The sequence below is a fragment of the Pristis pectinata genome, chromosome 15 (assembly GCF_009764475.1).
Source record: "Pristis pectinata isolate sPriPec2 chromosome 15, sPriPec2.1.pri, whole genome shotgun sequence".
Lineage (NCBI taxonomy): Eukaryota > Metazoa > Chordata > Chondrichthyes > Rhinopristiformes > Pristidae > Pristis > Pristis pectinata.
The window spans coordinates 50,304,763-50,329,572 of record NC_067419.1 but is presented as its reverse complement, the minus strand read 5'-3'; the positions used below and the strand labels follow the sequence as shown (position 1 = coordinate 50,329,572).

At 47.8% G+C, this 24,810-nt stretch overlaps 1 protein-coding gene across 3 annotated transcripts in view; it reads left to right on the top strand.

The window, feature by feature from the left end:
* The window catches only part of tspan9a (tetraspanin 9a), a 137,633-nt gene that overhangs the window by 36,456 nt on the left and 76,367 nt on the right, over positions 1–24,810 (top strand). The window contains exons 1-2 of one of the 3 annotated variants that reach the window (XM_052029821.1): positions 18,419–18,596; positions 19,030–19,109. In XM_052029821.1, the coding sequence (XP_051885781.1) occupies positions 19,047–19,109 (63 nt within the window). In that variant the 5' untranslated portion in view covers positions 18,419–18,596; positions 19,030–19,046. The other 2 variants (XM_052029820.1, XM_052029818.1) reach the window with 2 other exon arrangements.

Sequence of the window (24,810 nt, the reverse complement as noted above, 5' to 3'; positions counted from 1 at the left end):
AAACCTTTCCCCTTTCACCCTAAAGCCATGTCCTCTCGTACTTATCTCTCCTAATCTGGGTGGAAATAGCCTACTCGCATTTACTCTGTCTATACCCCTCATAATTTTGTAAACCTCTATCAAATCTCCCCTCATTCTTCTACGCTCCAAGGAATAAAGTCCTAACCTGTTCAATCTTTCCACGTAACTCAACTCCTGAGAACCCGGCAACATTCTAGTAAATCTTCTCTGCACTCTTTCAATCTTACTGATAACCTTCCTATAGTTAGGTGACCAGAACTGCACACAATACTCTAAATTTGGCCTCACCAATGTCTTATACAACCTCACCATATCATCCCAACTCCTATACTCAATACTTTGATTTATGAATGCCAGGATGTCAAAAGCCTTCTTTACAACCCTGTCTACCTGTGACACCACTTTCAGGAAATTATATATCTGAACTCCCAGATCCCTTTGTTCCTCCGCACTCCTCAGTGCCCCACCATTTACTGTGTGTGTCCTACCTTGATTTGTCCTTCCAAATGCAACACCTCACACTTGTCTGCATTAAATTCCATCTGGCATTTTCTGGCCCATTCTTCCAGTTGGTTCAGATCCCTCTGCAAGCTTTGAAAGCCTTCCTCGCTGTTCACTACACCTCCAATCTTAGTGTCATCAGCAAACTTGCTGATCCAATTTACCACATTATCATCTAGATCATTGATATAGACAACAAATGACAATGGCCCCAGCACAGATCCCTGAGGCACACCACTAGTCACAGGCCTCCAGTCTGAGAAACAATCATCCACAACCACTCTCTGTCTTCTCCCACACAGCCAATTTCGAATCCAGTTTACAACCTCTCCATGGATACCTAGTGTCTGAACCTTCTGAACTAACCTGCCATGTAGGGCCTTGTCAAAGGCCTTACTAAAGTCCATGTAGACAACATCCACAGCTTTTCCTTCATCTACTTTCTCGGTAACCTCCTCGAAAAACTCCACAAGATTCGTTAAACATGATCTACCACGCACAAAGCCATGCTGACTATCCTTAATCAGCCCTTGGTTGTCCAAATACTTGTATATCCAGTCTCTCAGAACACCTTCCAATAATTTACCTACTACTGATGTCAGGCTCGCCGGCCTGTAATTTCCTGGATTACTTTTAGAGCCTTTTTTAAACAACGGAACAACATGAGCTACCCTCCAGTCCTCCGGCACTGCACCCATGGCTAAGGACATTTTAAACATTCTGATTGTGGCTCCAATGATTCAGGTACCGGTGTGTGGGAGTGGCATTTCAGGTGGGCAGAGTGGCCTGTTGGTTCAGATATGGGGGCTCAGGTGTGGGTGCAAACGATGTGGGGGCTCAGGTGTGGGTGCAAACGATGTGGGGATTCAGGTGTGGGTGCAAACGATGTGGGGGTTCAGGTGTGGGTGCAGAAGATGCCAGCAGGTGTTGGGTTTTGTGAACTGTGGTGCAGAAATCCCGAGATGAACTGGGCACACGTGTGGACGGGGTGGGGGCGTGGTGGGTGTGAGCACGTTTCAGGAGGCCTGACGCGGGAACTGAGGAAATAACACGAGGAGCCCCCATCCCTCCCCTTGCCGTCCCCCACGCCATGCCCCATCCCCCCTGCTGTAATTTATTTATTAATTATTCAGGATTTAGGCATTGCTGACGGGACGAGTGTTTATTGGTGAACTCTAATTACCCTTGAGAAGGTGGTGGTGAACTGCTTTCTGGTGAAAGTGCTCCCACGGTGCTGTGGAACGTTCTGGCATTTAGATGTACAACAAAGAAGAACCAGTTATGTATTTACAAGTCACAATGGAGAGGAATCTATTGCTGGTGGTGTTCCCATGCTGTCCGTGATCTCCCTGGTGGCAGTGGTTGTGAGTTGGGCAAGTTAGAGTGACCTGCAATGAAGTTTGTAGGTAATCAAAGTCAAAGTCAAGTTTATTGTCATATGGACAAGTCCATGTGTGCACAGGTACAATGAGGAACTTACTTGCAGCAGCATCACACTGCAGTCACTGTGTGCTGGTGGTGGAGGGAACAACTGTTTTCTATGGTGGATGGGGCAGTAGTTAAACAGGCTGCGTTGTTTGGGATTGTGTTGAACTTCCTGAATGCTGTTGGAGCTGCACTTGTCCAGGCAGATAGAGAGTGTTCCATCCTGTTCCTCAGTTCCTCCTTTGTAGATGGTGGGATGTCATTGGGGTTTCAGCAAATGAGTCACTCACCTTGCGATACGCAGCCTCTGACCTGCTGGTGTAGGCGTGGTATTTATGTGGCTGAGACAGTTGATTTTCTCATCATTGGAGACTCTCGTTTGTATGTTCTTCCCGTGTCTGCGTGAGTTTCCTCCGGGTGCTCCGGTTTCCTCCCACATTCCAAAGACGTACAGGTTAGGAAGTTGTGGGCATGCTATGTTGGCACCGGAAACGTGATGACACTTGTGGGCTGACCCCCAGAACACTCTACCCAAAAGATGCATTTCACTGTGTTTCGATGTACATGTGACTAATAAAGGTATCTTATGTTAATGCTGGGAGGCTCAATGATGATAAGATTCCCTCTTGTTGGAAGTAATTGCTGACCCTTTTCTGGGTGAATGTTCTTTGCCTGTAAGCAGCCTGTGCCTGAACATTGCCCATGACTTGCTATGTGCAGGCATGGGCAGCTCCACTTACAGAGAAGCAGTGAGTGGAAATAACATTGTGCAAATATCAATGAATATCCACTTGGTATTGGTATTGGAATTGGTTTATTATTGTGACTTGTACAGAGGTACAGTGAAAAACTTGTCTTGCATACCGATCGTACAGATCAATTCATATCGGCAGGCACGGTAGCATAGTGGTTAGCATAATGCTTTAAAGCGCCAGCGACCCAGGTTCAAATCTGGCCACTGTCTATAAGGAGTTTGTACGTTCTCCCCGTGACTGTGTGGGTTTCTTCCTGGTGCTCTGGTTTCCTCCCACATTCCAAAGACATACAGGTTAGGAAGTTATGGGCATGCTATGTTGGCGCCGGAAGTGTGGCGATACTTGCAGGCTGCCCCTCAAAAATCACTATGCAAAAGATATATTTCACTGTGTTTCGATGTACATGTGACTAATAAAGATCTTATTATTACACAGTGCATTGAGGTAGTACAGTGTAAAAACAATAACAGAATACAGAGTAAAGTATCACAGCTACAGGGAAGTGCATTGCAGGTAGACAATAAGCTGCAAGGTCAAACAAGGTAGATTGTGAGGTCAAGAGTCCATCTCATCGTATAAGGGAACCGTTCAATAGTCTTATCACAGTGGGATAGAAGCTGTCCTTGAGCCTGGTGGTAATGTGCCCTCCAGATGGGGGAGGGGAGAAGAGAGAATGACCTGGGTGAGTGGGTCTTTGATTATGTTGGCTGCTTCACCAAGGCAGCGAGAGGTATAGACAAAGTCCATTGAGGGGAGGCTGGTTTCCGTGACGCACTGGGCTGTGTCCACAACACTCTGCAGTTTCTTGCGGTCCTGGGCAGAGCAGCTGCCATACCAAGCCGTGGTGCGTTTTGCACTTCTCACCTCCAGCAATCGCAATCATCATCCTTGCTGTGAGGTAACCAGGAGAGTGATTTCCATCTGATGCCCACTGATTTCAGGTGTGCCAGGGCTCCTTGGTACCACACTTAGTCAACTGCTGCCTTGATGTCAGGGGCATGAATGTCGGCTTGCCTCTGAGATTCAGTTCTTTGGTCCATGTTATAATGAGGTCTGGAGCTGAGTATCAGAGAGTCATTGAATCGTAGAGCATGGCCCTTTGGCCCATTGTGTTCATGGTGACCATTGAGTACCTTTCCGTACTCACCTCATTTACCAGTACTTGGTCTGTTGCCTTCCATGCCTAATGATTTAAATGAGTGTCTAAGTACTTCTTAGATGTTGTGAGGATACTTGCTTCCGTCACTCAGGCAGTACATTCTAGATTCCAACCACCTTCTGGGTGAAAGAAGTACTTTAATCCCCTCTCAACCTCTTGCTCTTACCCTAAATCTAAGCCCACTATTTTGGATATCTGTGCAATGGGGAAAAGTGTCTTACTGTTTACCCAGTCTATGCCCTGCATAATATTGTATCCGACAGATCCTCGCTCAGCTTCCTGTGATCCAAGGGAAACAAACCCAGCCAATCCTTCCCAAAGCTTCATCCCAGGCAACACCCTGGTGAATCTCCTCTGCAGCCTCCCCAGTCCAATCCCAAAGCCAAAGATTTCAAGGCATTATTCAGAAAAATGCTGGGTTGTTATCCTGCTATCCTGGCCAATGTAACTCAGCACAGATCATGTTGCCAATTTTTGGGATCTTGCTGTGTGTAGCACCAGTGAGCAAAATTAAAAATAATCCAAAAGTATTTTAAAGTATATGAAGATGACCAGAAAGGTTGGGCCATTAGGGACCAGAGGGGGTGATCTGTGTGTGGGGCCAAAGAGTGTGGGGGAGGTCTGAACTGAAACCTTGCCTCAGGCAAGACAGCGCAAGGACAGCCCCATCTTCGCTTCAGAGATGTCTGCAAGAGAGATATGAAGTCACTGAACATGAACGTCGAGAGGTGGGAAGAACTTGCAAGCGATCGCTCTCGCTGGAGGCTGGGACTACACAGAGGTCTGAAACGAGGAGAAGAGAAGCTGAGGGTAGCTGCTGAAGAAAAGCGCACTCGCCGGAAAAACAGCACCAAAGCAACACAGGAGGACAGCGCCTTCAAGTGCAGTTGCTGCAGCTGAAACAGTCACCCCCATGTAGGCCTCTACAGTCACAACAGACGCTGCTCTACCACTACCGACTGAAGTGAGACTGACCATGCGCAGATCCATGGTCTCGCGAGACTAACGGATGCCACCACCATTACCCTGTGTATTTGTGAATGAGAAAGACACAGCAGATGTAGATGTTATGGAGGGGAACAGCAACATTCTAGAACAAATCACCATTAAAAAAGGTATCAGTGGGCATAACAGTTGGGTAAATTCCCCGTGCCGGATGAGATGTATCCCAGGCTGCTATGAAAGGGTGGGGGGTGGGGGTGAGATTACTGGGTCCCTGACAGAGATGTAAATCTTTCTGGCCACAGAAGAGGTGCCAGATGACACCGAATGTCGTCCCTCTATTCCAAAAGAAGAGCAGGAATGAGCCAAGTAATTACAGGTCTGTGTGTGGGAGTCAGTGGGAGAACAATTGTTGGGGGGAGAAAAGATTAATCTAAATTTGGAAAGGCAAGATTGATCAAGGATAGTCAGTATGGTTTTGTCAGGGGAGAAATCCTGTGACTCATTTGGCTGAATTTTTCACTGAGTTAACAAGGTGGGTTGATGTAGTCTACCTGAACTTCGGTAAGGCCTTTGCCAACGTCCTACATGGGAGACTGGTCCAAAATGTAAGACCTCATGTGATCAAGGATAATTTGGCAAAATTGGATCTGCAATTGCAATGGTGATTGGCAGCAGAAGGTGATGGTTGACGGTTGTGTTTGTAATTGGAAGCCTGTGACCTGGGATTGGTGCTCTTTGACATATACATGCATGGCTTGGTTGTGAATATTGGAGGTACGATTTGTACATTCACAGATTACTCCAAAGTTGGTGTTGTAGACAGTGAGGAGGGTAGTGTTTGACCAAGGAACGATATTGATGAGTTGGTAAGATTGGTAGAGCAAAGGCAGATGAAATTTAATCCTGAAAATGTGAAGTGATTTATATTGAGAGGACCAATCAGGCTAGGGTTTACACAGTGTATCAGGAACAGTGAGGAGCAGGTCAAAGGATCCCTGAAGCTGGGCAACAGCACAGGTAGATGAGGTGATTGGAAGGTACACAGGATGCTTGCCTTCATTGGGTTGGGCATAGAACATAAGAGCAGGGAGGTCATGGTACAACTTTATAAAACACTGGTCATGATGGAGTCCTGTGTTCAGTTCTAGTCACCACACAATAGTAAGGGTGTGGTTACACTGGAGAGGGTGCAGAGGAGATTGCCTGGGATGGAAAGTTTCAGCTATGAGGATAGATTAGATCAGTTGGGTTTGTTTTCCATGGAGCGGAGGAGGCTGAGTGGGGACTGACAGAGGTGTAAAATATGATGATGGACACAGACAGGGTAATTAGTAAGAAACTTTTCCTGATAACAGATGTTGGTGAGGCCCCATTTGGAATATTGTGTTCAGCTTTGGTCACCCTGCTATTGGAAAGATGCCATTAACCTGGAAAGAGTGCAGAAAAGATTTACAAGGATTTTGCAGGGATTCGAGGGACTTAGTTACAAAGAGATATTGGGCAGGTTGGGACTTTATTCATTGGAGTGTAGAGGAACGAGGGATGACCTTATAGAGGTGTATAAAATCATGAGGAGCATAGATAGGGTGAATGCACACAATCTTTTTCCCAGGGTTGGGAAATCGAGAACTAGAGGGCACAGGTTTAAGCTGAGAGGGGAGAAATTTAATCGAACCTGAGGAGCAACTTTTTCACCAGGATGGTAGTGGGTATATAGAATGAGCTGCCAGAGGAAGCGGTTGAGGCAGGTACATTAACATTTAAAATACACTTGGACAGGGACATGGATATGAAAGGTTTAGAGGGATATGGGCCAAACATGGGCATCTATGGGAGTGACTTAGATGAGAACCTTGGTCAACAAGGGCCATTAGAACGTAGCACAGGAACAGGCCCTTTGGCCCATGATGTTGTGCTGAACAAGTTATACTAGTAATTAAATGTCCAACTAAATTAATCCCTTCTGCCTACACAATGTCCATCTCCCTCCATTCTCTGCACACCCATGTGCCTATCTAGGAGCCTCTTAAACCCCTCTATTGTATCTGCCTCCACCACCACCCCAGACAGCACATTACAGGCACCCACCACTCTGTGCATCTCCTTTGACCTTACCCCCTCTCTCCTTAAATGCATGCCCTCTAGTATTAGACATTTCGAGCCTGGGGATAAAGATATCGGCTGTCTACTCTATCTGTGCCTCTCCTTATCTTATAAACCTCTATCAGGTCTCCCCTCAGCCTCCACCACTCCAGAGAAAACAACCCAAGTTTGTCCAACCTCTCCTCATAGCACCTGCCCTCCAATCCTGGAAGCATCCTGGTAAACCTCTTCTGCACCCTCTCCAAAGCCTCCACATCCTTCCTGTAATGGGGTGACCAGAATTGAATGCAATACTCCTGATGCAGCCTAACCAGAGTTTTGTAAAGCTGCAGTTCACCAAGTTACACTCATCCTAATTTGGAAATATTTTGCAGTTTCTTCATCTAAATCCTGGAATTCCCTGCCCAACAGCATTATGGGAACATCCTCACCAGAAGGACTGCAGCAGTTCAAGGTGGCTCACCCACACCTTCTCTGGACATCTATCTTGACACTCCCTGAAAGTGAAAAAGAAGCTCCCTTTTTGAGAGCCTTTTGACCAGTTGGGCCGAAGGGCCTGTTTCCTTGCTATATGACTCTATGACTATTTAAAACCAGAGGGCATAGGTTTTAGGTAAGGGGGAAGGAGATTTGGAGGGGATTTGAGGAAGTATTTTTCATAGAGAGGGTGGTTGGAATCCAGAATCCAGTGGAGTATCACAATAGTTCACAAGTATTTAGATGATCACTTGAAATGCCATGCAATGTGGGCTGATAAAGGATTAGTTTAGATAGTATAGTACAGTACAGACCTAGTGGGCTGAAGGTCCTGTTTCCATGCTCTAACTTAGTTACCATACTGTTAAAAATTGCTAGAAATTTGAACTCAAGGGTCATTTTCATCAAATTTATTAAATACATTTGTGAGTACCAGTCAGCATTGCATCACTGGCTGTGCAATGCTTTGAAGCACTCCCTTGAAGTGACAGGCAAAACATGAAAACTGTTCTCTCAGTCTTACCAAGCATCTGTTAAAGTGGGCAGGAGTCACCCTGGTGGGTAGGAAGACCCCTTGCTGACATCAAATGCTGCAGAAATAATGTCCTTCAATATGATCCAGCTGTAAAATCTTGCTGACAGTTTGAAGAGCTGGCTCTGGTATGTGGCTTGGATGAATATCAGTTACGTACGTGAATGTATTGGGCTGCGTGCTATTTACATGTTGGCTCTGCCTGTGATTGCTGTTATCAAGTGCAGCTTGCGATGTGGCCCTGGAATCTGTGGTTGTTACTTTCTGATGTAGTGCAGCTTTAAGAGCTACGCAAGCTCTTCCGTGTGGAATCCTTGTGGAATTCACTTGAGTTAGTCACTTGTACTAAAGCCAAGCTCGTGCTGAAACAATCTCCCTTCGCCTTGAAGATGCAGCACTGTGCACACAGAATGGTCCCTGGGAACAGTTCCTCCATTGTACACAACAATTAATTTCAACTGGCTTTAAATATTAAACCCACAAAAAGTTTCCTCACAGCGGATGAACCAGAACGTGATTGTGCACATTTCTGTCCAAATTTGTTTAAAATGTTGGTGCTTAGTAGAAAAAATGTTGGGATTTATTGTGTTCAGTTCTGGTCGCCTCATTCTAGGAAGGATGTGGAAGCCTTTTAGAGAGGGTGCAGAGGAGGTTTACCAGGATGTTGCCTGGATTGGAGAGCATGTCTTATGAGGATAGGTTGAGTGAGCTAGGGCTTTTCTCTTTGGAGAGAAGGAGGATGAGAGGTGACTTGATAGAGGTGTACAAGATGATAAGAGGCATAGATCGAGTGGACAGTCAGAGAATTTTTCCCAGAGTGAAAATGGCTAACACAAAGGGACATAATTTTAAGATGATTGGAGGAAGGTATAAGAGGGATGTCAGAGGTAAGTTTTTTACAGAGTGGTGGGTGCATGGAACGCACTGCCGGCAGAGGTTGTGGGGGCTGATACATTAGGGACATTTAAGAGATTCTTAGATAGCCCCCCATTTTTTTTTTTATCATTCATGTGTCTATGTTGGAGGGAAGGGTTAGATAGATCTTAGAGCAGGGTAAAATGTCAGCACAACATCGTGGACCAAAGGGCCTGTACTGTGCTGTAGTGTTCTATGTAACAGGATAGTTATAAGTTAGTGGGTTAGAAGTTAGTGGGACTGGATAGTGCATGTGGGCTTATGAAGTCATGTTTGACTAATTTGTTGGAATTTTTTGAGGTTGTAACTGGCAGAATATATAAGGGGAAGAGGTTGGTGTGATGTATTGGGACTTCCGGAAGGCCTTTGTTAGGGAACCACACGCAAAGCAGAGCATGTGGCATTGTGAGTGATGTGATAGTGGGGGTAGGAGAATGGGCAATGGACAAAAAATGCCAAATCTTTAGGGTTGTGTGCTGTGACAGCAGGGATCAGTGCTGTGGCCCCAGCTGTTCACAGCTCTGTGGACAAGGGGATATGCGTAGATAACCAGGTGTGCCAATGTAGACCCATTAAGTGAATGGGCAAGGACGTGGCAGATGGAGTGTGTAAAAACGTTATCTCATCCACTGTGGTAGAAAAAGTCAAAACGTTGAGTGTTAAAGTAGAGATTAAAAGGAAACACAAGAAACTACTGGAATCCGGAGCAAATAAGGCAACTGTTGGAGGAATTCACAAGGTCAGGCAGCATCTGTGGAGACAAAGGGATCGTTCCCATTTCAGGTCAAGACCTTGCAGGGTCCTGATGCAGGTTCTTGACCCAAAATGTCAATCATCCCTCTGCCTCCACAGATGCTGCCTGACCCACTGAGTTCCTCCAGCAGAGGTTAAAAGCTGTTCGTGTTCAGAGAGACTTGTCTCCTTCTGCACAAATCACTGAAAGTTAATGTGCACATACACCAAGCAGTTAGTCTCAGAGAGGGACAGTACAGAAACAGGCCCTTCGGCCCACCACGTCCGTACCGACCTTTTGCCCATCTACACTAATCCCACTTGCTGCTGGTGTTAGGACGTATCCTTCTATACCTTGCCTGTTCAAGTGTGTCTCTAAATGCCTCTCGAACATAGTGACTATATCTGATTCCACTGCGGCAGGCACGGTAGTGTAGTGGTTAGTGTAACACTATTACAGCGCCAGTGACCCGGGTTCAGTTCCAGCCACTGTCTGTAAGGAGTTTGTACGTTCTCCCAGTGTCAGCGTGGGTTTCCTCCGGGTGCTCCAGTTTCCTCCCACATTCCAAAGACGTACAGGTTAGGAAGTTGTGGGTGTGCTATGTTGGTGCCGGAAGCGTGGCGACACTTGTGGGCTGCCCCCAAAACACTCTATGCAAAAGATGCATTTCACTGTGTTTCGATGTACATGTGACTAATTATTCTTATCTAACGAGTTCCAGGTATCAACCACTCTCTGTATAAAAAAAACAAACAACTTACCCCTTAAACCTACACTCTCTTGTTTTTGTTACCCCCCCCCCCATGGGATAACGATTCTGACTATCTATCTATGCATCTCATAATCTCATATACCTCTATCAGACCACCCCTCAACCTCCTTTGCTCTGGGGAAACCCAGCCTGTCCAATCTCTCCCCATAACTAAAGTCCTCCAATTCAGGCAACGTCCTGGCGAATCCCCTCTGCACTCTCTCCAGTGCAACCACATCCTTCCTGTAGTGTGGTGACCAGAACCACACACAACACTCCAGGTGCAGCCTAACCAGTGTTTAGTAAAATTGCAACATGACGTCCCAACTTTTATATTCTGTACCCTGACCTATAAAGACAAGCATGCTGTATGCCTTCTTCACCACCCTATTGACCTGTGTTGAAACTTTGAGGGAATTATGGACTCTTTGTTCATCGACATTCCTTTGTGCCCTATCCTTTACTGTACATGTCCTACCCCTATTTGACTTCCCAAAATGCATCACCTCACACTTGCTGGGATCGAATTCCATTTGCCAATGCTCTGTCCAACTTTCCTTCTGATCTACATTCTTAGGCAACTTTCCTCACTATCCACAACACAATTTCCCTGTCATCTGCAAACTTAGTAAACATGCCTCCTACATTCACATCCAAATTGCTAATATATAATCATGAACAATGATCTTGGCACCGATCTCTGAGGAAGGCAAATAGTATGTTTTGCTATTGTTGCAGGAGGGATTGAGTCCAGGTGTAGAGACGTCTTGCTGTAATTATGTAGAGGTCCTGATGGGACTATATCTGGAATAGTATGTACAGGTCTGTCTCCCTACCAAAGGAAGGAATTATTTGTAAAAGAGGGAGTGCTGTGAAGGTTCACCAGATTGATTACTGCCATGGAGGATTTGCCATATGAGGAGACATTAAACAGACGGAGGTCTATACTGTCTATAGTTCAAATAAATGAGAGATGATCACACTGAAATGTATGAGAATCTGACGCAATTTGACAGGGTAGATGCAGGGATAATGTTTCCCTTGGCTTGGCGTGTCTAGAACTGTAGATCACAGAGAAAGGGCCATGCAGAACTGAGATGAGAAATTTCACCCTGAGGGTGGTAAACCATAGGCTCAGTCCCAGCACCGGTCCCTGCGGTACACCACTGGTCACAGACTTCTAATCAACAACACATCCTTCCACTGCCACCATCTGCCTCCTATCACCAAGCCAGATTTGGATCCAATTAGCCAACTTTTCTTGGATCCCTTGTGACTTATCTTTCTGGACCTGCCTAACATGCAGGACCTGGTCAAATGCTTATGAAAGTCCACTTGAACAACATCTATCACTCTGCCTTCATTGATCTTCTTGCTTGCCTCCTCAAAAAAAGCAAATTAGTGATGCAAGATTTCCCCCACACAAAGCCACGCTGACTATCCCTAATCAGCCCCTGCCTTCCCAAATGTGCATACATCATATCCCTTAGAGTCTTCTCCAATAATTTCCTGACCAAAGATGCAAGGCTCACTGGCCTGTAGTTACTTGGCTTATCCCTCCTGCCTTTCTTTCAAAAATGAGCAACATTTTCTCCTCTAGATGTCTGGGACCTCTCCTGTGGCTAATGAAGATGCAAAAATCTCAATCAGGACCCCAGCTATCTCCTCCCTTGCTTCCCACAGCAACCTGGGATAGATATCATTTGGTCTTTGTGTGTCCCATGACACCTAACACCTCCCCCTTCTTAAGGACGTCATTCAGGTTATCCACATACCCTTCCCTGATCTCACCATCTTCTACGTCCATCTCGTTGGTGAATACAGATGACGAGTCTTCAGTTTAGGACCTTGTCCACGTCCCCTGGCTCCACACATTGATTACCCCTTTGGTCTCTAAGAGGATCTACTTTTTTCCTAGCTGCTCTCTTTCTCCTGATTTACTTACAGAATGTCTTGGGATTCTTCTTATATGCCAAGATTTCATGGCCCCTTTTAGCCCTCCTCATTTCTTTCTTAAGTCCTCTCCTACACACACTATATTCCTCGAGAATCTCTTGATACCAGTTGCCAATACCTGCCACATGTTTCCTTTCTTGTCCTGATCAAACCTTCAATATCCTTTGACATTCAAGGCTCTTGGAACATGCTGGCCCTGAACTCTTGCTGACCCTCTTTTAAAAGACTCCCATTTGTCAGCTGTTTTACCCACAAGCGTCTGCTCCCAGTCTACTTTCTCCAGGCCTCTCTTTTACGACTGAAATCAGCAAGTTTAACCCCTTGACTTGAGTACCAGTTTTATCCCTTTCTATAACTCCCTCGAAACTTAGAGAATTATGGTCACAGTTCCTTAAGTGTTCCCCTCACCAACACCACCACCAGTTGCTCCCCTACCCAAGAGGGCTGTGGAGGCTTAGTCACTGTATATTCAAAGCAGAGTTTGATAGATTTTTCTATATTAAAGGAAAAAAGGATATGGGTTTAGTGAAGGAAAGAGGTGCTGAGGTAAAAATCAGCTATAATTTCATTGGGTGATTGAGGAGGCAGGTCTGAATGGGCCACTTCTGCTTCTATTCCTTATATGTGTCAGGTGTGTTCGTGTTTGTGTATATTTGTGTGTGTAGATCAGAAGGCAAGTGTGCATCGTGTTTTCAACATGTTCATCTTTGGTAACTATTCTCATTCCTCATGCTCTGTCTGCCTCTCTGTCTGCCTCTTGCTCTCGCTCTCTCTCTGTCTCCCTCCCCTTACCCCCTTACACTGTGATTGGCCCTTGCTTTAATGTTATCTACTTACATTTTAAGTCCCCAATGTTCTGGCCTCCACAGTCACCATTCTCTGTGAGAAGTTGTTCCCATGGACCTCAGTTTTAACTGACTGCTCCGTGATGTTGTAAATATGCTGCTTGTTCAAGACGCTCAGACTATAGAGATCAAAATGATGTTTATGTAAAGTCTTGGCACTGTTATCAGTTCTAACCAATCAGATCCACCAACTGGCTATTTGTACATGATGGGCTTTCTGCAGTAAAGCCTGTGTGTGAATCACTGGAGTGCACCGATGCCCACTGCGTGTTGGTGATGGAGCTCAAACACTTGCAAAACTGCAAGGCTGTGATTAGCTGTGAGTTCAGGTCCAGGAATGGCCAGTCTACTACATTGTGAGGTGACAGGTGAGGTTAGAGTTCTTGGACATGCTGATTATATCTGGGTGGCTGTTGTACTCTGAGGATGCAACTGCACCGTGATAACCTTCGAGCCACACCAGAGGCACCTTCACAGCTCCACAGAATCAGATGTGGGGTCTGAGGGAGGTTCCAGTAATCAAAACAACTTGCCAATGGAGGGAGAAAACTTCATTTTCTCAACTCCCAATAGATTAGTGAAGGCCGTCACAGGACTGGAAGGCCTGAGTTATAGGGAGAGGTTGGCCAGGCTAGGTATTTATTCCTTGGAACGTAGGAGAATGAGGAGCGACCTTAGAGAAATGTTTAAAATTATGAGAGGCACAGATAAGGTGGACGGTAACAGTGTTTTCCCCACGGTAGGGGAGTCCAAAACTAGGGGGCAAAGGTTTAGGGTGAGAGGGGAAAGATTTAAAAGGGACCTGAGGAGCAACTTTTTCACACAGAGGGTGGTAAGTGTATGGAACGAGCTGCCAGAGGAAGTGGGTGAGGCAGGTACAACAGTGTCATTTAAGAAGCACTTGGATAGGTACATGGAGGGGCGGGGCTTGGAGGGATATGGGCCGAATGCAGGAAATTGGGATGATGGGTGGGTACCATGGTCAGCATGGACTGGTTGGGCTGAAGGGCCTGTATCTGTACTGTATTACTCTATGACTATGACAGATTCAGATGTCCAGGCTGTTAGAGAAGGTTCTCAGCAGGCTGTGGCTATATTTGAGCTTGAATGCTCAGAATGTATATCCTGTGCGCCATAGTGACGGTATGGTAGGAACATGGACACTGAGCTGCAACCTATTTATAGTGTTGCACTGTCATGGACACAGAGAGTCTTCAAACATCCCATCTGGTGGAGATCTATTTCAGAGCAAACTTTATATTGACAATGTGAAGTGTACATAGAACATTATACCACATTCAGGTATCTCTCTGTACCTGCAGTGTTTGGGCTGTGAAATGGCACAGGTGTGCTGCTCTGATTCATGCACTCAAGGCTTTGAGGTTCAAAGAGTTTCTGATTTCAGTGATATTACTAGATGTACTTAGTCTAATCCTCCAGGCTCTTCCGGGGCTGAATCGCATGTGAACTGCTGATGTCATTTGTATCTTCAGTGTACTGATTGGTCAGTCTCCTCCAATAATAATACTTCATCACAGCACTCTCACCTACCAGGCTAAGTTCAAAGTTCAAGATTGCTCCAGAACTAAACACAGTACTGAGGGAAGGGGCACTGCAAACACAGGACTGAGAGGGGGGCACTGGTAAAGATGATGCACTGTGGGAGGGGTAGTACTGAGGGAGTGTCACACTGTGGGCGGGGCAGTACTGAGGGAGGGTCACACTGTGGGAGAGGCGGTACTGAGGGAGGGAAGTGATGCACATTGACCAGGGTCTCGTTGTGAATCACGATTGTCAGGATGGGGAATTGCTGGGACCAGCATCAGTTTTCTGTGGTGAGGTCAGTCTAAGGAAGAATCGTTGTCTAGGATCTTTGAGTCCTCATTGTCCACGGGAATGGTACCGGAGGATTGAAGGGTGGCAAATGTTGTCCTCTTATTCAAAAAAAGTAGTAGGGAAGTTCCAGGGAATTACAGACCAAAGAGCCTTTTATCTGTGGTGGGCAAGCTGTTGGAAAGCATTCTAAGAGATAGGATCTATGAGCATTTAGAGAATCATGGACTGATTAGGGACAGCCAGCATTGCTTTGTGAAGGGAAGGTCATATCTCACAAGCCTGATAGGGTTCTTTGAGGAGGTGACCAGGAAGATTGATAAGGGTAGTGCAGTAGATGTGGCCTACATGGATTTTAGTAAGGCGTTTGACAAGGTTCCACATAGTAGGCTTCTTCAGAAGGTCAGAGGGCATGGGATCCAGGGAGGCTTGGCTGTGTGGATTCAGGATTGGCTTGCCTGTAGAAAGCAGAGGGTTGTAGTGGAGGGAGTGCATTCGGATTGGAGGGCTGTGACTAGTGGTGTCCCACAAGGATCGGTTCTGGGACCTCTGCTTTTCGTGATATTTATTAATGACTTGGATGAGAGGGTAGAAGGGTGGGTTAGCAAGTTTGCAGACGACACAAAGGACGGTGGTGTTGTGCATAGTGTGGAGGGCTTTCGAAGCTTGCAGAGGCACATTGATAGGATGCAGAGCTGGGCTGAGAAGTGGCAGATGGAGTTCAATCTGGAGAAGTATGAGGTGGTACACTTTGGAAGGACAAACTCCAAGGCAGAGTACAAGGTTAATGGCAGGATTCTGGGTAGTATGGAGGAGCAGAGGGATCTGGGACTTCATATCCACAAATTCCTGAAAGTTGCCTGACAGGTGGATAGGGTAGTTAAGAAATCTTATGGGATGTTCGCATTCATAAGTCCTGGGATCGAGTTTAAGAGCTGTGAGGTAATGATGCAGCTCTACAAAACTCTGGTTAGGCCACACTTAGAGTACTGTGTCCAGTTCTGGTTGCCTCATTATAGGAAGGATGTGGAAGCGTTGGAAAGGGTGCAGAGGAGATGTACCAGGATGCTGCCTGGTTTGGAGAGTATGGATTATGAGGAGAGACTAAGGGAGCTAGGGCTTTACTCATTGGAGAGGAGGAGGATGAGGGGAGACATTATTAAGAGGAATAGATAGAGTAGACAGCCAGTGCCTCTTTCCCAGGGCACCAGTGCTCAATACAAGCGGGCATGGCTTTAAAGTAATGGGTGGGAAGTTCAAGGAAGATATCAGAGGGAGATTTTTCACCCAGAGAGTGGTTGGGGCATGGAATGCGCTGTCTGGGGCGGTGGTGGAGGCAGGTATGTTGGTCAAGTTCAAGAGATTGTTAGATAAGCATATGGAGGAATTTAAAATAGGGGGAATATGTGGGAGGAAGGGGTTAGATAGTTTTAGGTGAGGTTTAAAGGTCGGCCCAACATGGTGGGCCGAAGGGCCTGTATTGTGCTGTATTGTTCTATGGTTATCGTGGAGCCCACACTCTCAAACGGTTCCGTTGAGAACGGATGGTGGGTTTTGCTGCCCAGCTTCCTGGCTTCACAGAAACACAGGTACCATTTGTGCACTGACTGAGGGCCAGCACTGTCCACCCCTTCCCCCACCCACCCCCACCCATTCCACCATCCAACCCCTTCCTCCACCAACACGACCGTCCTCCCTCCCTCCATCCACACCAGTTTACCCCCTCCCCCACTGTTGTCCCTACCCCCACCCACACCACCGTCCATCCCTCTCCCCCACTTTCTGCTGCTGGTAATGAGACGTGACCCATCATCCATGGAACTGTAGAATCAGACAGTACACAAAAGGCCCTTGTGCTCATTAAAAATGGTGGGATTTTTATTACTTAACGTATTTAAGATCCTAAATGGGAAACTGATTTCTGTTTCGTGAAGCCAGAGGTATTGAGAGTGACCCTGGGTTCAGGGAGGGGTTCCTGTGTGCTGGCTGTTTAGACAAATCGTTGAAAGCTATCAGGGGCAGTGGTAAGACAAAGTCAAACTAAATTTATTCTCAACCAGCTGTCGTGTCTGTCAGTGTGAAATTTGCTTAAATTTATTTGACACAATCATTGCAGGATTTTCATTTAAAAGGAAGTTTCTGCAGCATGTTAAAATCAAAAGACTGCAAAGTCTGAAATCTGTAATAGAAAGAGAAAATGTTGGAAACACTCAGCAGGTCAGGCAGTGTCTGTGGAGAGAGAAGCAGAGTTAACATTTCAGGTCAAAGAACTGAGAAAGGGAATTCAAGTTGTAGAGAGGGTGGGGGAGGGATGGACAAGATAAAGGGAATCCTCTGACATGGTGAGGTCAGGATTGCAGTGAGGATAAGTTACAGAGGTAATCTGGTCAGTGGGTTAATGGTTGAGCTGGAGAGAGGATGAAAGGATGGGGCAATGTGAAAGTGTCAACACCAGGACTGTGGGTCACACCCATTGGATCAGGCTGTGCTAATGGAGGGAGTAAAACTGAACCAAACTCAGGTGGTGATTTACAACAGGAATGGTCGGTTCTGGTACAGGCAGAGAAAGTGAGTTATCTGACATTGTGGAACTCAATATTGTGTCCTACAGGCTGCGATGTGCCCAGACAGAAGATGAGGTCCTTGAGCTTGTGTTGGGCTTTGTTGTAACAGTGCAGGAGCCCATAGACAGAGAGGGTGGGGTGGGATGGTCCTCCCAGTGTAATGGAGACCATGTGGTGAACACCCAGTGCAGTGCTCTAGATTGGAAGGTGTGCAAATCAATTGCTGCTTCACTGGAAAATACTTCTTGGGTGTGTGAATGGTAGGAAGGAGAGAGGTGAGGGGGCAGGTCTTACATCTAAGCCAGTTGTATGGGAGAGTGTGAGAGGTGGAGATGTTGTTAGAGATGGACGTTTAGTCCTGTCTCACCTGTCCTGTCCCGATGTGCAACCTACTGTACCCCACCCCGTCCCGTCCCGTTCTCGCTAGTCCTACCACATCACCTTGCCCCTTGTCTGGTCACTTTCAAGGGGAAGACTGGCAGATATTTGAACTACAAGGGAATCAGGGTCTGGGTGGAGAGTGGGGAAGTGGTGCTGAGGACAAGGGGAGGTGGGCATGATCCCCTGAATGGTAGAGTGGGTTCGCCCTGCCCCTTCACCCCACTGTGTCCTGAGCTGAGCGGTCAGGCTCAGGCTAGAGCGGGGCTTGGGTCCTCGGACACCTCCTTCCCCTCTGCTCCTCGTTTCTGCTGCAGGTGCTGAGCTGCTCGGGATTTGGATGGACGCTTCCTCAGCCAGAGGGAAATGGTTAAGTCTGCTGGTCCCCGAGGAGTCTGCTTGTGATTGGATGAGCAGGCAGAAAGTGGGCGTGTGCTGGCGTGGGGGTGCAGCCTTGTGATTGGGTCACTGACTGCTCTGTGAATATGTGGTGTAGAAGTGCAGCTGGTGTGCATTGGGAGAGAGATTAGGGAGCTGACAGCTGAGTGAGGGACGGCAGTGGGGGGCAGCGAGCAGTGTGAAAGGCTCTGTCACTGAACCCACGCTCCGAGTGTGCACATACTGAGTGGCCCTGGAGTTTAGCAGCTGGGACTGTCAGTGGATAAGGCTGGATTCAGCGCATAGAGAGGGGGTGCCCAATGAGGTGTGCATAAGTTGCTGGCAGGGAGGACTGTGATTTTCCAGTGCAGCTCTTTAAATGGAGGGGAGTTTGTTCCAGAGAGAGTCCTGAGGCTGAGACTGCACCTCTGACCTGCTCTGCCCCGTTCTAAATACCGAGACATGTTCGGCGCTGAATGTGGGAGCTGCGGAAAGGAAGACCATGGAGAAATCGAGTAGTGATGAGTCGTCCCTACACCGGAGCCTGTCTGTGGAGAGCAGAGGCTCGGACATTGGACAAGCATCCAACTCTGCCCAACAGTTCGGCAGTGGGTTCACCGCAGCTGCTTTTTATGGCAACACCAGCTCCCGTCCCAGGGGCCTGATCGACCTCGGTGTAAAGAATGACAAGTATACAGCCCCCAAAGGCAGCAAGTATGTGGTGTTTTACCTGGACCTCTCATTTGTTTTCCTCTTAGAGTTCCAGAAGTGCAGCATGGCCAGTGGCTGCGTGTGTTGCCTCAAGTACCTGATGTTCGTCTTCAACCTCATCTTCTGGGTGAGTAAAACCTTTCACTCTTGGTGACTGACTCAGGCAGAGAGCCGGCAGTGTGTGTCAGGTGGAGAGCCATCTGTGTGTTTCAGGCAGAGAGTGTGTGTATGATGAACAGAGACACTGGCGTGGTTGCAGATGCTGGGGCACTTACTACCCCAGGGTAAAAGTTGGGAGGTGGGGTGGAGTTTATTTGGGAAAGAACAGTCTCTTCCTGTGGACTGCCGGACAGCTCACACCAGACGTGGCTCTGCAGTGGGTACAGGACAGACAGGCCAGCAGTCAGTCTCCCTGGAGACAGAAACCCACGGTGCTCCTGGGGTTCTGTGGAGATCCATGTTAGTTCAGAGTGTCTGTCTCGATCGCTTCAACATTTAACATCAGCTCCCCCAGTTGTGTACGTTGTCAAAGCACAGCTGGACTAGGCTTCATTATTGCTGTAACTTGCAGTGATGCAGAGCCAGCAGTATAACTCTGGTCCTGCCTGTAGTGGTGTAGAACAGTGGTAGGTTGTAACAGAGTGATCAGATGTGGCGGGGTACATGGGGAAAGTCCACCAAGGTTCGCTGAAGCACTGCCTGAGAGCGGCAAATGCTGGACCTCAAGACTGACCTTCCAACACACACACAGGCTGACTGCAGTCGATTTGTTCAAATGTGGAGGATTCTTACCAGCAATGTTCTGCTGCCCTCACACTTTCTGTACACAGTTTGCTGCCACTGTTGGATCGGTGTACAGTCAGTGTTTGTCACAGTACTGTGTATGGCCAGTGTATGATTTGTATATCAGCATAGTTTGATGTGTAGCACAGTGCAGTGTTCAGTCAGTCTCTGTAACAGGATGTTGTACGGCCAGTGTCTGTAACTGGACATTATACGGTCAGTGTACGGCCAGTGTCTGTAACTGGACATTATACGGTCAGTGTACGGCCAGTGTCTGTAACAGGACATTATACGGTCAGTGTACGGCCAGTGTCTGTAACAGGACGTTCTATGGTCAGTGTACGGCCGGTGTCTGTAACAGGGCATTGTACAGCCAGCGTCTGTAATAGGACGTTGTATGGTCAGTGTACGGTTGGCCTCTGTAACAGGATATTGTATGGTCAGTCTCCGTAACAGGATGTTGTACAGTCAGCGTACGGCCAGTGTCTGTAACAGGACGTTGTATAGTCAATGTACGGCCAGTGTTTAGTGCAGTTTGATGCACAGTGTCCAGTATAGTTAGAGGTATACAGCCACACGGTGTAGAAACAGGCCCTTCGGCCCACCACATTCATGCTGACCATCTATCCCCATCTACACTAATCACAGTTCCCAGTACCTGATCTGTGGCACTCTTTCCCTGATGACTGAAGCACTGGTCCAGATAATTGTTACCTGTGAGAGTCTCTGCCTCCACCACCGAGTCTCTGCACCTACGTGCTTTCTTGTGTGAGGGCTCAGAACCTCTGTGCAGTAGCATCCAATCATCTCTCACCGTCTGAATAACATTTGGTCTCCCTGTTCATCCCCACCCATTGAACCGGTTGATATTTCATTTGGAACTATTTACACCCCATTGACAACTTGTTCCCACCTAGTTTTGCATCACCTTGATAGAATATACACAGTCCCTTCATCTAAATTGTTAATGGAGAGCGGTGCAGCAGGTAATGCAGCTGCCTCACACCTCCTGAGACCCGGGTTCGATCCTGACCTCTGGCGCTGACTTTGTGGAGTTTGTACATTCTCCCTGTGACCACGTGGGTTTCCCCTGGGTTCCTCCCACATCCCACCAATGAACAGGTTGGTGGGGTAATTGGCTGTTTAAATTGCCCCCAGTGTGTAGGTGAGGGATAGAATCTGGGGGGATTTGAGGGCCTGAGAGAGAGAACAAGTTGTAGCAGTACAGGAGAATGGGACTGTGGGATTCCTGTGCTGGGGGCTGGAATGGATCCAATGGGCTGAATGGCCTCCTCCTGTATCTGAATAAGTAAGTCAGTTTCCACTAGAGTGTAAATGTTTGCTCAGCATGGACCCCCGTGGGACCCCACTAGTTGCAGACTGCTGCTTCCCACAAACTGTCCTGTCTGTGAGGCCTGGCGCTGGTGGTGGAGAGTTTCCCCTCCTGGGCTTCTCAATCTCAGACCCAGTCAAACAATGTCAAGGGTCATCACTTTAACCTGACCTCTGAAGCTCAGCTGCTCTGTCTGGACCAGGGTCTGGAGTTGGCTGGTCCTGGTGATGTCCAAACGGCACGTGTGAACGGTTTGTAACTGAGTGAACATTCCGTCACTGCTGGTGATGGAGTGGACTGACGTGAACAGGACACACCTGGTGTTGGAGCAGTACTGGAACAGTTGACCAGAGGTGTAGCTGGTGTGGGGTGATTCCGATGGGGCTGACACCTTGGCTGGAATTGTTCATCAGACCCAGGCCCCAAAACCCTCCTCGGGAGCCTGTCCCACACAACGCGAGCTGTCTCTCAGAAACACTGCACGGAGGCAGTCACTGTGCGGGCTGCTCCTGCACACTTCCTTGCCCTCGTCTGCCATCTGGACATGCTGTGGTAGTGAGGAGGGTCCCCAGGGGAGTTCTTTCCTGGCAGCAGTCCTCCCCCTTTACATCGGGGACCTGGGGTGGAGCGCGTTGTACAGAGCGGTGCTGTGTAACAGGTTTAGAATGTAGAACATAGAACAATTACAGCACAATTCAGGCCCTTCGGCCCACAAAGCTGTGCCGAACATGTCCCTACCCTAGAAATTACTAGGCTTACCCATAGCCCTCTATTTTACTCAGCTCCATATACCGATCTAACAGTCTCTTGAAAGACCCTATCGTATCAGCCTCCACCACCGTTTCCGGCAGCCCATTCCACGCATTCACCATTCTCTGAGTAAAAAACTTACCCCTGACATCTCCTCTATATCTACTCCCCAGCACCTTAAACCTATGTCCTCTTGTGGCCACCAATTCAGCCCTGGGGAAAAGCCTCTGACTATCTACCCTATCAATACCTCTCATCATCTTATACACCTCTATCAGGTCCCCCCTCATCCTCCGTCTCTCCAAGGAGAAAAGGCCGAATTCCCTCAACCTGCTTTCATAAGGCATGCTCCGCATCAGGCAGCATCCTTGTAAATCTCCCCTGCACCCTCTCTATGGCTTCCACATCTTTCCTGTAGTGAGGCGACCAGAACTGAGCACAGTACTCCAAGTGGGGTCTGACCAGGGACATATATAGCTGCAACAATACCTCCCGGCTCCTAAATTCAATTCCCCGATTGATGAAGGACAATACACCATATGCCTTCTTAACCACAGAGTCAACCTGCACAGTCGCTTTGAGCGTCCTACGGACTCGGACCCCAAGATCCCTCTGAACCTCCACACTGCCGAGAGTCCTACCATTAAGACTATATTCCGCCAACATATTTGACCTACCAAAATGAACCACTTCACACTTATCTAGGTTGAACTGCATCTGCCACTTCTCAGCCCAACTCTGCATCCTATCTATGTCCCTCTGTAACCTCTGACAGCCCTCCAAACTATCACAACACCACCAACCTTCGTGTCATCCACAAACTTACTAACCCACCCCTCCACTTCATCATCCAGGTCGTTTATAAAAATCACAAAGAGCAAGGGTCCCAGTACAGATCCCTGAGGTACACCACTGGTCACTGACCTCCACTCAGAATACGACCCCTCAACAACCACTCTTTGCCTTCTGTGGGCCAGCCAGTTCTGGATCCACACTGCAATGCCCCCTTGGATCCCATGCCTCCTCACCTTCTCCATAAGCCTCGCATGGGGTACCTTATCAAATGCCTTGCTGAAATCCATTTGTAAGTTGATTCACAGACTCTCCAACTGCCTGCCATTCCGGTGGCCTGGAAGAGTCTGTGTTCCAGTGCGGAGGGGTTGGGTCAGTCAGAGAACCTCCTTGTCAGTCTGCTGAACCTGGCCATGGTGAACATTCGCGGGTCCAGGCAGTGGGCCGTCAGGGGTTGTACTCGAGCTGACTGCCTGCCCCTCTTCTGAGGATTCATCCGTGCCCAGGTGTCCCTGGGGAGGGAGCATACGGTGTCCACTGGCGCATTGGGGGCCTTCTGGGACCAGTGGACACCACAGGGGCTGTCGTGTGTCCTGGACAGAGATGGTCCTGTTTTAATTTGATGTATACTTGTAAAAACTGAATTGAGAATTATGTAAATATGTAAATAAACATGTAATAAAAAGCTAGTTCTGGGCCACACATCTTTCGTACTGCAGCTGGGGAGTTGTCTGATCCTGTGGCCACTGTATCCAGGGCTCTCCACTGATGCGTGACATCACAGGGAGTGAATGGAATTGTATAGAGACCGGCTCCTCTGCTGATGGGACCTTGTGAGGAACTGAGATGGATCACATAGAGTCATAGAGCAATACAGCATGATACAGGCCCTCCAGCCCAACCAGTCCATGCCGACCACGGTGCCCACCCGGCTAGTCCCAATTCCCTGCGTTCGGTCCATATCCCTCCAAGCCCTGACCTTCCATGTACCTATCCAAGTGCTTCTTAAATGATCTCATTGTACCTGCCTCACCCACTTCCTTGGGCAGCTCGTTCCATGTACTCACCACCCTCTGCAGGAAAAAGTTGCCCCTCAGGTCCCTTTTAAATCTTTCTTCTCTCATCCTAAACCTATGTCCCCTAGTTTTGGACTCCCCTACCCTGGGGAAAAGACTGTTACCATCCACCTTACCTTGGTTACACAGGACATCTTGGTAAGCACCTCGGTTGGCATGGATGAGTTGGGCCAAAGGGCCTGTTCCTGTGCTGTATAACTCTAGGACACCCACTTGGTACTTCTGGCTGAACGTGGTTGTAAATACTTCAGCTGTGTTTTTTATTTAGTTTTTCATTTTTTGGAGCTGAGTAAGGCCAACATTTATTGGCTGTCCTGATCACCCTGAGCTAAGTTCAGAACCATTTCACGGGACGTTTAAAAGTGGTTCTGGAGCCATACAGGCCAGACTAAGGGGGAGATTTCCTCCCCGTAGGACATTGTTGAGCCACACATTGGGCCCTGCAGTGGGTGAGGATGGGTCTTCTCACAGTCACTGTTTAATTGTCAATGAGCATTCATGGCTGGTGGAGGGAGGGCTGTGGACCTTTGATCTGGTCTGCTGGTTGTTCAGACTTCTCCACTTTGTTGTGTGCTGAGCTTGGTGTTTAGTACTCGTGTAGTGTGTGTGTCAGCTGCTGCAGGTTCACACCAAACTTTTAGGGTGTTCCTTGTGTTGCTTCCAGCAAGCCTTTCTGCACTCCCAACTAATCCAGGATTGATCCCTCAGCCTGATGGTGATGTGGAGTGGGAGATGTGGTTGGAGATTGTGGTGGTGAACACTTCTGCTGCTGGGGGTCCACGGTGCCTCATGGATGCCCAATTTTGTGCTGCCAGACCTCTCCCATTCAGCACATCTATAATGATGTACAAATGTGTCCTCAGTGTGAAGCTGGCACTTTGTCTGCAAAAGGACTGTGTGCTGATCTCTCTAACCAGTTAATTTAGATTGTTGCATTGGTGAGGAGTCAGTCAAGTAGGTTAATCTCTGTTGTTGCTTCACTCACACCTGCTGCACATACATTGGACACTGCCAGCTTGGGCAGTGTTGGTGTGACCAACCCACCCATGATGGAGAATGAACACCCCACCCAGTGGACATTCTGTGCCCTTGCT